The 15,117-nt window shown below is 33.6% G+C and overlaps 1 protein-coding gene across 2 annotated transcripts in view; it reads right to left on the bottom strand.

Moving 5' to 3' along the window:
• Positions 1-2,568: 2,568 nt before the first annotated feature.
• The window catches only part of tlx2 (T cell leukemia homeobox 2), a 13,136-nt gene continuing 587 nt past the window's right edge, over positions 2,569-15,117 (bottom strand). Inside the window, exons 1-4 of one of the 2 annotated variants that reach the window (XM_060885831.1) lie at positions 14,667-15,117; positions 8,238-8,475; positions 3,882-4,062; positions 2,571-3,345 (exon numbers count right to left, since the gene is read on the bottom strand). The exon at positions 14,667-15,117 is cut by the window's right edge and continues 587 nt beyond it. In XM_060885831.1, coding sequence (XP_060741814.1) covers positions 3,334-3,345; positions 3,882-4,062; positions 8,238-8,475; positions 14,667-15,117 — 882 coding nt within the window. In that variant the 3' untranslated portion in view covers positions 2,571-3,333. Of the gene's footprint in view, positions 4,063-8,237; positions 8,476-14,666 lie in introns of both variants that reach the window. The other variant, XM_060885830.1, reaches the window with a different exon arrangement.

Genomic DNA, 15,117 nt, shown 5'->3' with positions numbered 1-15,117 from the left:
ACTTACACACTTTTTTCCTCAGGATCTAATGTTCGGATTTTTTACTCATACATATGTATTCAATACGACATACAGCATGTTTCGAATGATAGTTACAAAAACAGTGTAACTAATATTGCAGCAGTGTTTACATTAATATACTGCCAAAAAATAATCCTTAAATCAGGACTACAACTGCATTTTATTTAAATATATAGTGTATAAGGTGCCATTATTTTTAACAAACAATGCTGTAACAATGCTGAAAATATTAATTACAGTAACTACTTGACATCTCGGCTCCCAGAAAATTGCTGTCAGTTAACTGTAATTTATTTTTTACGGTGATGGGCCTTTAATTTCATTTTTCCTTAATTGCTTTTCTACATTATGAAGTGAATCAATCAAGCAATGAAACCAATGTACTACAAGGAGCACAAGGGATCACACTAAGGGTATGAATTTGTGCTGCACAGTATACTGTAATATGATCATTTACAATACTCATATTATTCATTTCGTGTTACAGTATATGGAGACTGACAGTGACAAAATGATTTCTGATGTGTGTCCTCTAAGGTTCAAAACAAAAAAAACTGAAAATGAAACATGAAAAAATAGTTCCCAATAGCAGTGTTGTGTGAGGTTTTATATGTCTGTATGAAATAGTATTGTTTGCTGTATACCAAATAACGTGTTACCTGTACAGACAATGATATCATAGCATATAGGAAACAGACAGTGATACAGGGATTTTATGCTTATCACACTGTGTTTTTTTTAAAAATACCATTCCACCACTAGGCCAGACACTGAAGGTTGAATTGATTTACTCCTGCAGTGTCTGTACACATGAATGTCTACTTTAGACTTCTTTGTGTGGTGGATATTTTTAAACTGTGGCAAACTGTGTAGAGCGTTGTGTAGACTTTAAAAAAAAAAAAAAAGAGTCACACCATCGCGGATAAAAAGACGATCACAACACCTGTAGCTAAACAATACCATGTTTTGAAAACAGTGAAAGAAGAGGAATTGTTTTTTTGTAAGACGATCCAAGTCACATCGCAATGGTGGCAGAGAGACATGAGATGAAAGTGGTTGAGGGCTAGAAGAGGAAATAGGGGTGAAAGAGGTATCACCAGGCAGTCGGCTCATACTGACAGAACGTAAACCAGCCAAGACAACATCAAATCTGACTACAAACTCAAAGCAGAGTTGTATCATTGTGGGCTTAGGTAATAGGTATATTTTGAAAAAGAATATAGATAATATTGTACTGTACAGTTTAACTGCTGATATGAAAACAGTGGAGGATGTATCTCTAATCACCCGCAAAACACATTTGTTTTTGCTGACAGTATGCATACAGTGTTCTGACAGGTTTTGCTAAATGTTTTCAGTTTCATTTTTGTTGACTATCTTGATCAAGTGAAAGGTTGTTTGTATTTATGACATAAACAATTTCAATTCATTATACAATCATGCCGTTGACAAATTTGCAGTAAAATTGCAACTGGTGAATTAGTACATCTGTGGTTGATCTGCATTCCAGCTGGACTTTATGTGTTAAGTGATCATTGAGGATTTTGTTTAGTTCAATGAAAAATTGAATATGATATGATTTCAATCATATTGATAAAAAAAAAAATCCTGCATCCAATATTCTTATAAGAAGTATTTTTTAGTAAGATTTTCATGTTGAGTTTAGTAGAATAAGGAAACTTTTTTTTTTCTCTTAATTTCATTTAATTTTATTAATATTTAATTACACATGATCACTGATGCTGACTAATATCAGAATGTCAAAAAAATCTAACAGAAAATGATAATGTGAAAGGATCTGGGCTCTTTGTCTTTAAATAATCTTTTTAAATGTTGGAATCTGGATATGATGAAATGCTTAAATTACTGACCAGTAATGCAATAATCACTATAGACATTGCTGCTTACAAATATCTGAAAGATTTTCAGAAAAAAAAGACAACTTCCTTTATGTGTATATATAAGTATTTTTACAAATAGCATTACCCATAATCTACATTATTATAGACACATTCAGTTTGATTTGCCATCAGTGAGATCTGAATTAATTAGTTTTCACTTTAATGCTACATATTTAAAGGCTTCGATTTCAGTATGATTTCTAAGATACATGTTTTATATCCTATTTACTACACTGTGTTTATATATATATATATATACTATATACTAGCATATTATAATATATAATTTTTCGTTGGAATCTGGATATGAATAATGAAATGAGTTTTTTAAGTGTGTTAGTATTTAGTAAGTTGAAATTAAATCTGTGTAAAGAGATTTTTTTTTTTAATCAGACAAACCTCCGTATGTTTAAACACTTTGACTGAACTAATTGAGTGAATAGTTTTATCAAGACTAAACAGTGTTTAGAAAAAGAGTATCCCAGAAAGCTGTATTATTTTACAGAGATAACACTGGCATTTCTATTAAATATAGTCTGTTTTCCAATCCAAGCAGCAGCCTTTGATTTATGTTGCTGTGGATTCTCTGCTGTGGGCCACAGACTGCGCACCACACACTCCTCTAATCAGTTTACTTCTTCAGCATTTCCTGGGAGAGGCAGCCATGTGTAGTGTGGAGTGTGAAGGCTCATTTGGTGCAGAGAATACAGCGGAGCTTTGCACCCCTCCTCATGAGATTAACCCTGATAGCGCTGTGCTGTGGCATCCAGAGAGGAAACGTTTTTGTTTTGACTCACTGTTCTTTTCCTTTTTATATGGATGATAATACTTGTTTACCAGCACACACATGCACTGGATGGACACGGGTCACGGGCAACAAAACACCTTGCCATATCAGTTTTTTACCAACCCTACTCAAAGCCTCCTAGCTACAGACAGTGATACTGGAAAACATTACAGAGTGAGTTTATTGTTGAGTTCAGTTATCAGCTCAATTATCTGTTGGTTGTTCGTTATCAGATTTATGCACAAAGACAGAGGTAGACGCAAGTAAAACAAAAAAGTGATTAAAAACGATAGACTTTTTTAGAAGTCACAATCATGTTTAATATAAAACGACTTTTGAATGTCATATCATGAAGAATACACAGGGAGCAATTCTTGTAATTGCTTGCAAAGTTCAGGTGAAGAAGAACTCCAGGTCTTCAGTCCCAGTCTACACACAAGAGACGCGGTGAACATGCATCACAAATACATCTTACGGAGCTCAAAGCAAAACAACAAGAACAAACGAGTCAGTGGTTGAGTCGGCCTCGTTGATGCCAGATGGCACGTAGACAAACAGCCGTCTTGATGGGCGAAATTCATCCACGCTTTTGGGTTGGAAGAGACAACAGGATGCCGCCCTCTGTTATACGGGCAGCTGAAGGAAAAGGAGTAAAAACGGAGTGTAAGCGATGAACTAATGACCAGATTCAGGTGGGAGTAACAATATTTATCAGAAAAAAAGGAGTGTGTTGGGTTTCAACCTCCATTACAGTCCATTTGGGAATGAAGAAATGCAACACACTCATTTGTCACTGACCTCCCCCACAATTCTTCCAAGTCAGTATTATCTCATTACAAAGAGGAAGCTGATTCCACACCATCATATAAAATAAAGTATTTAAATGATTCAATTCTTTCCATATATGACTGGAAGAGAACACAATAAACAGGACTGAATGAAGCAAGATCTCTGTTAGAGCTTTACAAAATAAATATGCTTAACTTATGGCTTAGAACTTAGGCTCCTGAAATCAGTCCAAATGTGTTTGAGATCCACCCAAATGTTCCCCTATATTGCGTCCCATAATCCTATTAAACCCTGGCTATAAAATCCTTTCCTTTCTCATTAGCCAATTCAAATTAGGGGGGTGTGGGTCAGACCACGGATGCGACAGAGGTGACGGAGGTCACCTTGTTGTCCTCGGCCCACGGCTGGAGGTTCTGCAGAGCGTACAGAGATGAGTTATGGAGGCAAAGAGGGTCGGGCTGGAGCGGTTGGCTCAGTGTCTTCTGAAAAGCCTCCTGCTGAAGCTGAAGCATTAAGCGGTTCGCCTGCTGCCTCTCGGCCTCTCTTTCCTCAGCCGTTTGTCTTCTGTGAGCAGAGACAAAAAGAAGACTTAGATAATATTTCTCGCACAATGTGCAGTCTTCAAAAAATATGTTTAGATATATATTGTCTCAGCATAGTTTAAATAACTATTGTAGATTTCTTCACAATCTGGCAACAATGACATGATTTTCAAGTTGCTAGAAATCTGCAAACACGTGCAGTGAATTTCTAAACATTAGAAATTTGTGATTTGTTCAGATCTGAGATATTTAATTAATACTTAATATTCACTTCATAAGCATTAACCATCATTTTTTAACAGTAAGGAATCCCTTAATAACTGTAAAATAACTATATACAGTATATATATATATATATATATATATATATATATATATATATATATATATATATATATATATATATATATATATATATTACTGTTCAGTAATATTCTTTATTTTTTTTTTATTAGGGAGCATTTCTATTCCTGAGCTTTCCAACAACAAAAACATTAGTCCCAAATTGACAGAATTTAGAGGGTATTTATTTAAACGCACTAAAAACAGTAATGATTCAATAATAAACAGAGGGGTGTGCAAAATTCTTGCTGGAGAAAAATACTGGAGAACAAAAATGTTTTAAAAAATGAATGCTTCCACATATATACGTAAGCGCTACTTCTTACAGCAGTGCTTTGACTTTGACACACACACACACACACACACACACACACACACATAGTATTACTGGCAATCTACATTATTATAGATGCATTCAATTTAATTTGCTATTAAGGATTTTCATTTATTCATTTTTTTCCATATAATTCTTACCCCAGCATCAGAAACATCTGCTATCATTCTCACTGTCACATTTTAAGCTACATATGTAAAGTTTTCGATTTCAGTATGATTTCTCCTGTTTTAATTTTGCACTAGTGTAAAAGTTACTAGTGTAAATTTTTAGATTTTTTTTTATATCCATCAACTACACTGGTTATATATAAGATAAACAGATGAGAATGAGAAAGTTATTTTTATATTTCCTGTATTTTCTTTTTTTTTTTTTTTCGTTACAGCCCTCAAAAACCTCAGTGCATTTTCTACCCATTTTCAGGGATAAAAATATCTTACAATTGTATTTGGTGTTTGATTGCTGGTATATTCTTTGTTTAGACACTCTGCTAATGTGTTTTCATGGCTTTACCATTGCACTACAATGGTACAGATAATAATAAAAACTACTAATGAAAATAAGATGCTGGTCAACATTGTTTAGCTGTGTATGTGTTTATATTGATACATATATATATATATATATATGTGGTTTAATAAACTGAATAAAATTTATTTTAAATAAAAAATATGTTAATTTATCATCAGTCTTTTGTCAGAAATGATGAAGCTTTACCAAAATCCTGATATCGAACTAAATGACAAAAGAAGAGTGGGAATTGTTTGCTTAGCTAAAACTCTTTTTTCAAAAATAAAATTTTTTAAACCATTACGCAATGTCTTTAAAATCGCTTAGGTTTGTAGAAAGGTTTTAGTGGATCATTTGATGTAGACTTTTTCAGACTTGCATTAGATCCTGCTTCTACATGTCTCATGCTTCTCTTTGGGACAGATTTTTTTTGTAGTGTGGGAATAAAAACTAACTATGGAATAAACATTCAGAAATATATAGAGGACATCAAAAAATTTTAAAATGTTCTACAGTGTCTACTATAGATGACTAAGTAAACATATTTCTGCTCATGGTTAAAATCGGGAAATGCTACATAGGTAACTATATAGGTAACATACAGAGTTTAACCCAAACGACTACTTATATTCTGTAAATAATTTAGAAACCGCCTGCTGGAAAATACTTCCAAAGAACATTCTGATCAAATATGTTGTGATATCCATGTAGGTTCAGTAGTAGTGCAGCAACCGTTGTAGTGAATTAGCTGGCACAACACTACACAAATACATCGCTAACTGTTATCCATATATGACCAAAACTAGTAAATATAGGTCCATTTTTAAAGTTAAGGGCTTTCTAACAGTAGAAGAAAACCATTACATTGAATGAACCTTTATGTTTTGAATATTTCAGGGTCAGCACCACAGACTGCCAGTTTGTGTTAAGTATAGTTAATTTGTGTTTAGTATTGTATTCTGATTTATTTCTTTTTTTCTGATTATTGTATCTGATATATTTATTCACATTTATAATTGAAACTATACATTTTTTGGATTTATATCTTTAACTACACTTTTTTCAAGTGATAAAAACAATACCATGGTTTTATATTACTTTATACAATAGAATATAATATATCTAATCTTGTATTTAGTATAATATTTTATATATAATATTCCAAGATTTTATGTGTAGCTTACACAGTTATATACAGTATACAACTTGAAGTGAAATGAAAACCTGACCTAAAGACAACCTATAAATAACTAAATAAAAATTAATGTAATTTAATATTTATACAAAAATGTGGTATGTGTTACCTTTAATTTATATCAAAAATATATGTCGCACCTTTGTGATTATTGTTAATATTTATTTCACATATTTGCTCCACATATCTGAATGAAAAAGTATTTTACGGTAATACAGCAAATACCTTGTAAGGTGAAAAGAAGTTATCACATTTCCCTATATGTAATAAAGATTCACATTATATGGCCTACTAATTTCACCTAAGTAGCCAACAACTGATCCCACTAATGTCTAAATGAAATAGAGAAGGATATATTATTGAGTTGACACATCAAAATGGCTTTAATCTATTCTTCTTTAATCTATAATTCTTTAAAGGCCATGACTCAGCTTCATTATAAATGCATCAGCTTCAGCAGCAGCTTGCCTGCCCACTGTAGCTTGTTGATAAAAACCAAGGTAAAGTCAGCCTGCCCTTAATTAGATTGCACACTCATTTGTCCTAAAAGAGCCAACAGCAACAGGTTGATTGGATTAAAGCGAAAGGATGGACATACACTCAATTATTCAGACCTATGGGCTCCATAATGCACTAGAAAGCAAGTTTCAACGTAAGCTTTTAAGAGCTGCAGCACTTCTGCTTGGTCAAGGAAATTGGTGTCCAAAGAAAATGAAGGGAAAACATTTAGCAGAGCTAAGCAAAACCAAAGTGTTGTTTTACCACGAGACACAAAACGCCCTTTTCAATGAATCTCACTCTTGGCAAGAGAGCTGTCTGGCTTGGTGCACACACACAAACACAAACATTTACTGCCAACAGGGGATCAGTCCGATCGAGCCCAAATTTTAACAAATGGTTCCAATCTAAAAGCCGTGGTTCTTTATTGTTCTCATTACATAGGCTACATTTGTATCCTGCGGCACTTTTCTCATACGTCAAATTAAATTTTAAAGCTGCACTTTGTGATCCTTTAAAGCATTTTCCCTCTACATCCACTTCCTTGCACATGTTTAGGCCAGCACTTCCTCATGCAACCTAGTGAGACACATGCAGATACTTGGCTCTAGTGTTCACAAGCAAAACAAAGGCAATATACACAAAATGAAATTTTATCTCTCTAATGTCTGTTTAATAACAACCCTTAGATTTATAACTAACGAATACTTTATTTAATTTTATTTATGTGTTCTGGTTTGAATAGTAAAATAATTTGTTTTATACATATTGGGAATAACCACAATGCGAAAACAGGTTGAAATAATTATTTGTACATGCATTACATTTAAACTTAATATTTCATTTTGTTACAGAAATAGTAATAGTTTAATGCATAGGTGAATCTATTTGTAAGATAAAAACAAACCTCAGAAATATGTGGAAAAGACATAATAAAATACATAAAATAGCATTTGTGTTTACTAAAACACGTTTTTAAATGTGCTTAACTCCCTCACAATTGGAACTAGAAGTATAAAAACAGAAAAGAGGAAACATATGACTTTATAGTAAAGGTCTTTTGTTTGGTTCTTTGTTTGCTTGCGTGCATTTTTTGGTGGTGGGGGGTGGTGCTTAAGGTGTTTAGTTTTAACAATAGGTTGTTTTAGATAATAGGGGTTTATGAACTCCATTTAGACTGCTATTATTATTTTATTACATATCGTTCATTATTTTGTTCTGTAAAAACGGTGCTAAATAATAGATATCAATGAAAGAGTTGCGTTGAATGAATGAATGAATGAATGAATGAATGAATGAATGAATAGAAGTTCCGCACCTCCATTTGGTTCTGCGGTTCTGGAACCAGGTTTTAACTTGCGCGTCCGTCATCTTTAGCGCTTTAGCGAGTGTCGCGCGCTCAGCGGAGGCCAAATACTTCTGACGGTGAAAGCGCTTCTCCAGCTCGCAGATCTGCACGCGACTAAACGACGTGCGCGGCTTTTTCCGCTTGGGCGGCGTGCGGTTCTGGTACGGGTGACCGATCCGCCGCGTTACCGAGAACGGAGACAGAGCAGCTGTAAAACATGAAAACACAAATGTGCAGTGTTAAGAAAATATTACACATGTGTTCAGTATTAAAAATATCAGACAGCAAAAGCTGCATGTTTATTAATAAAGCATAAATCTAGCAAATCAATACATAAACAAACCTATGATATTAATCTTATATAATATATATATATATAAGATTAATATATATATCCTATATATATATATATATATATATATATATATATATATATATATATATATATATATATATATATATATATATATATATATATATATAAGATTAATATCATAGGTTTGTTTATTTATTTATATATATATATATATATATATATATATATATATATATATATATATATATATATATATATACATATATGTGTATATATATAATGCAATACATTTTTAATAAAATAAATTCTCACTAAATAAATAAATAAACAAATCCCTAGTGTAATACCATAATCTTATATTTAATTTGGATCTTTTATCTGGACATGTGTATATATTGTACCTTAATAGACTTTCTCTTCGTAGGAGAATAAATATGTATACAAAGATCTTTTTAGTACATCACAATCTCATGATAAATTTGTCCATACACCTTTAAGTCAATACTAACATTGTTATGAATACTATTTGTTATACATTATGTTACTGAATACTAACATTAACCATATTTAAGCTGTTTGTATTAGTTTTTGAGACCAGATCACCTGGATGTTCAGACACATTGTATGCACTGTTTTTGAGTGGATGTTTCTGTAGTAAAGTATGGCATTAACCTGGACACACAGTTTGCAATAGATATCTGAAGTCAAGTTATTTTGTTTATATTATATTAACTTGGGTTAGTATAATACCATGGGGGAAGACCCTGGTTGAGTTTCCTTCAGATGAGGCCCTCTGGCCCTGTAGCCATGTAGAGAGATGACAGCCCCAGGCACAGCAAGGCCTTTGGGTGCTTATTAACAGCCTGCCCAAGTTTATCAACAGTGTAATATGTTGGGACTGCTCGCTGACAGGAGTAACTAATATGAGCTTGACTAAATGTAAACCTAGTGACTTGTTCACACTTAATGTTTGTTTCTCTCTCTCTCTCTCTCTCTCTCTCTCTCTCTCTCTCTCTCTCTCTCTCTCTCTCTCTCTCTATGTCACTGTATATGTGTGTGTGTGTGTGTGTGTGTGTGTGTGTGTGTGTGTGTGTGTGTCTGCATGTGGGCATGCACAAAAAAAAGAAGGTAAAATTAAATTTATTCTCTTTCAAAATGATTTTAATTCTGGCGAAATACTACTAATTATTTTTAATGTACACACTTACTACACATTTATTTAATGTATAGCCTGACAGAATAGACTCACAAAAATTCTGTGGAATGAATGAATGAATCAATAATTATTTATGTTAAAATTCATGTATGGACTGGATTTCAGCATTTTAATATTTAATATTTAATATTGCAATAAAAGCATGAAAAACCCTTATAACATTTTAAAAACCCGAAATTATACACTTATTGTTTGAACAACCTGCATAATATGACAAAACAATCAAATTAATAACCAGAAATGTGCTAACATTTATTAAAGCATAAATATATTCTATTTTATGTATATTGTGCCTGTTCATGCATGGTATCCTAAAGAAATGGGTGGCATTTAAAAATTCTGTAATGAACAGCATTTCCCTGTCTGAATGTATTCCCAAGAAGAAAGGTTTTTAGCAGGATAAGAACCCTTAATTATGAAATGAACCCTTAAAGAACCCTTGAAGTGTTAATGGTGCAAAACATCTGCAATACGGGTGAGCAGAGAGTACAGTAGCTTTGTAATTTAACCTAGAAATGTCAGATGAACTGTAATTGCTCTGAAAATCAGCGTTTAGACAGCCTACTGGTTCAGGGCCGAGTTTCCCCAAAGCATTCTCATGTTAATATTGGCGCAGATTTTAAAGAAAATATATTGTAATTATTCCCATTTTGAAACTCTTTGTGGACATGATGAAATATGATTTTGCATTTTGTTAATCCTACAAATAAGTGACATAGACAGATGTGGGCTATAGACGGACAATGTGATGTGAGGACACTATTTGGTGCTTTACTGGTTTTCTGCTAACCGTGTGACATACGAACCAGTGGAGGATTAATACTGAGCTAGACGTCTGTAAAGTCTTTTCACCAAAAAGATCTTCTGCATTCAGACACGCTCATGTGTAACAGAAGTTTCCTGCACAAGCTGTTCATGCAGATAGGAACTCAAAAACTCCTTTCACATTATTCACACTGGCCATACTGGAGAGAATGATCTGACATTGGATCTGTTTTAGTTATAAAAAGAAATAAAGTCAGGTTTGGACTTTACTTCTGACCTTTAGGTTCCTACAGTGTAAATACGTTTAGGTATCAAATATTAAAAACAAATTCCAGTCAAATTAAAGAAACACATGATCCTGAGCCCATGCATCTCTTTTTGCTTCTGTCAGGCCATCGTGCATCTTAATGGTAAAAGGTAAGTGAGCAGGCTTGTTATGTGATGTGATGTGATCAGAAGCTCAGCCACATCAGTTCTGCACAGAATGAAACCTGATTGCTATTAATTACAAGGCTGAGTCTGACTGACAGGCTGTCAAGGTCGCGACATAATCAATTCGATAAGAGCGTAATAACTTATGTGAAATTAAAGCGATCATATAATCACTATCAGTGAGATTACAGAATGTTAGCAACAAATAAATAATTAAATAAATGAATAAATAAATAAATAAATAAATAAATAAATAAATAAATAAATAAATAAATAACCAAAAAATTGTCTTTGTTAAAATGCTAACGAATTAGAAAACACTACCTAGTGGGTATTGAATTTAATTGAGTTTATTAAAACGCTGACACTCATCATTTGATGCAATGGTGCAATATTTATTTAAAATATGAATTTTATTTTAAAGCCAGCATTTTCTTTTTTTTCTTCTTCTTCTCAACACAGTCTCAGGTGTGAACAAAAAGCTTTTCTATCACAGAGAGGCCACAAATAAATCTACGGGTCAGCTGGAAACGAAAGCGCACGAGCCCTTTGCGAGCTCGACAGCAAAGGGAATTCTAAATGATATGTCGCTGTAATAGAATTTAGCGTGGGCACATCAAAAAATATCAAATCCTACCTCGGAGAATATGCGGACAGTAATAAAATCACTTCGACGCGATATCACCTTCATGCGACAACGCCTGGCTTTTCCCGTGGCGAATATTACCTTTGTAGCAATCTAATAAATATACATATAATGGATGCAGTGAGGGGATATTGAAACACAACGGGGGTATTCGACGCTGTTTATGCTCGTCAAAAGGCACACCAGGATGTGCGTTCAGATTTTCCTCCAGACTATAGAGAATAATTTGGCATCAAACGTCCGCCTTGGATCCAAGTGGTACTGTGCAATGTCTATCTGCCTTTCATCGTGTACTTATAGGGTGGTGTGATTATTGTTGTGCATTCAGCCCCAGCAGTAATTGCGTGCAATTTAATTTTTTTTTCTTCATAATCAGAAATCTGGGCTTGCTAATGTGTCCTGGTTTTGCTGTTGCGCGTCAATGCGGCATGCTGAGCAACACTGTATCACAAACACGCCAAAAACACATATTTACAACAAGGAAACCTGTTCAGCTTATGCTCCATACGAATATACAGGTACGACAGAGTAGTAACAGTAAGTAAGATTTGGATTATTACATTACGCACACACTCTCAAAGTAATTCTGTTTTAAATGTCAACCAGCTATTTTTATTGACTGAACTGTTTATGCATTTCTGTGCTTTAATAAACTTGCACACTGCCAAGGAGTCAATTAACAACAAAAAACACGCGGTGTTGCCTTTCATTGCGTCCCAGTCCTGTGATGTGCGGTGCGGTGCGCGGTGAATATCAGGTCTCAGGCAGCACAACGAGCCCTAGTGGGACACTTGTTGTGAAATGCGGACATGCGACATGAGATGATAGAGGACACTGCTGCAAGAAAATTCCTACTGAATTCACACTATTAAAATCGAGTTGTTATTGTTAAATAATTTGAAACGGATTGGAAAAATAATCTGATATGAGATTGTGAGTAAAAAATAATTCAATTGCACATGAGCATCCAGTGAGCATATCCAACAATTCTAAAATAATTTATTTTTTTTAAATAAATGTTTAATAGGTACAAAAAATGCCATGTGACACACGCAAACCACGCAAAATAAGCACAAATATAATACATAATATGTGGTGTCTAAATTTGACATTTAATATTGCGTGGGTTTTCTGTTAGGGAAATAAAGTCAAGGGTGCGGAGTGAAACAAAGGAGTTTGAATGTGTTCGTAGATCCTCAGAATTTGACTGTTTTTATCTAATGTATAGACTTATAAACGCGTTGAAATTCCGTAAAAGCTCATAGGACTCCTGTGTTAAATAAGAAGATTGTTTATCTCAATAAAAAAAAAAAACGCATGACGCATAAAAATATCGGAGACCCGAGCCTGCAATTCCCTATAACATAACCACAGAAAATTAACGCTTGCCACAATTCACTGTAGTGTAAAAGACACAACGGCACTGCGCAACACCATTCAAAAAGCCATTCAAAGATTGGGCAAAGATAAAACATATTAAACGAGTGGCCCAAAGTGACTATGAGTAAAATTGATAAGCATATTTACAAGAGAGCTTTTTCAGTTGACATATTATTCTCTCATTTTAATAATTGATGAGAATAGAGCGGCTCTGTGAATATTTTATGTGGAGAAATCCATATTGTTTCTTCATTTTCGTCTTAATATAGGTGACGTCATAGCGAACCGGAGTGAGAAACACACACACACACACACACGGCACGCGGTCTGATATGTCTGCGGTATTTAGCATATTAAGGCTTTAGTTTGTACTTTGTTTTAAATATCGTAGTTATATTAAACATTTTTGCATTCTGTCTTAAAAGTGGCAAAATCAATTAATACCAATTTGAAAAAAATACACCTTTATTCCGAAGCTAGTTGGCTAATCTTATATGTTGGTATATACGAGCAGAATATCTAAAAATCAAAGCAATGTTAATTGTTTTATAAATAATATATTAAGAATATTATATATATATAGTGTAGATAATTGCAGATACAATAATAATGTATTTGCAATATATTATCTGCAACAATTTCTACATTATGATGATGTTGATGATGATGATGATTATCTTACTGCATAAAAGCCCAATATAATATAATGGATGATTTTTTTTTTAGTATTTGTCTTTTCTCATATTATTTTATTTTACAATTTATTTTACAATATATATAGTATAACTGGTACGTAGAAGTTTGCGTATCCTTAACACTGGGCAATAATGTAACTTTAGAAAGCATTCCTATATCTCCACATAATCCTCAAATCTAATATAATTTGAAAAAAAAATTAAATATTTAGATATAGATATAATTATGCCATCTAAATACATTACAGCACATTAGTTATTTCGAAGTAAAATTATGTATGCCTTTGAGAGACTATAAGCCCTAAACCATTAGAATATTTTTTATTATATTTTTATATTAATTTTTTTTATTCAGCTGAAACAGAAATACTTTTATATTATAATATTATTTTTATATTTGAAATGACATTGATTTTAAGTAATATTTGAAAACCATTATCAATTTCTATTTTTATATTAGACTTAGATGAGTCAGAGAACTGAATATAGGATAATTCAGAATGTAAACATATATTATTTTATTAAAATAAATTTTAGCTGCTATTTATGAATTACTAATATATTACTAATAATCAATAATATCGAAATTCTTGTCTTTATTTATTATTATATGTATTATTATTATTATTATTATTATTATTATTATTATTATTATTATTATTATTATTGGTGGTGGTGGTAGTGATATACTACTTGTAAATGTATAATGTAGTATACTGCTACTATTATATCAACTACTATATATGTGTGTGTGTGTGTGTGTGTGTGTGTGTGTGTGTGTGTGTGTGTGTGTGTGTGTGTGTGTGTGTGTGTGTGTGAACTGCGTGATATTATGCCTATTTTATTGCCGGTGATTTTATGCCAGTTGTGACCTTTTATATTATCTAACATGAAATTAATTTACAGATATTCGTACTTTGTAAAAAAAAACAAAAAAAAAAAAACTTACCAGTTAATCTGTCCTTCGCGAACCTCCTACTGCTCTCCATCCAAGGGAAGGTGAAGGAGGACGGGTTTCCCATGGTGGGCACGGTGGGCACTGTGGGCAAGCCGGCCGCGATACCCGGCGGATGCGCAGAGGGAGGCGGATGAGGTGCAGCGGGCATGGGCCTGTGAGCTGGTACACGGATCACGCCCCCTGCGTTTCCAGAACTGACATTCACGTTCATGTTCATGCTTACGTTCATGTTCATGTTTACATTGTATGAGCCTCCCAGGCCAGGTGCCATGGAGCATGCCGGGCTGTATACGCCGCCATACCCGTTGGTGTACACGTTAGGCGCGAGCTGGTAGTCCGCGTCTCCTGCGCGGCTCGGCACCATGCAGCTACTCGGCTGCTCCGTGTTGTTGAGGATCTGGTCGATGCCAAAGCTGATGGGTTCGTGTTGTTGGTGCGTTTG

The sequence above is a fragment of the Tachysurus vachellii genome, chromosome 13, assembly GCF_030014155.1.
Source record: "Tachysurus vachellii isolate PV-2020 chromosome 13, HZAU_Pvac_v1, whole genome shotgun sequence".
Taxonomy (NCBI): Eukaryota; Metazoa; Chordata; class Actinopteri; order Siluriformes; family Bagridae; genus Tachysurus; species Tachysurus vachellii.
Note: the sequence above shows the minus strand (reverse complement) of the source record. Positions and strands in the feature narration are given on the sequence as shown.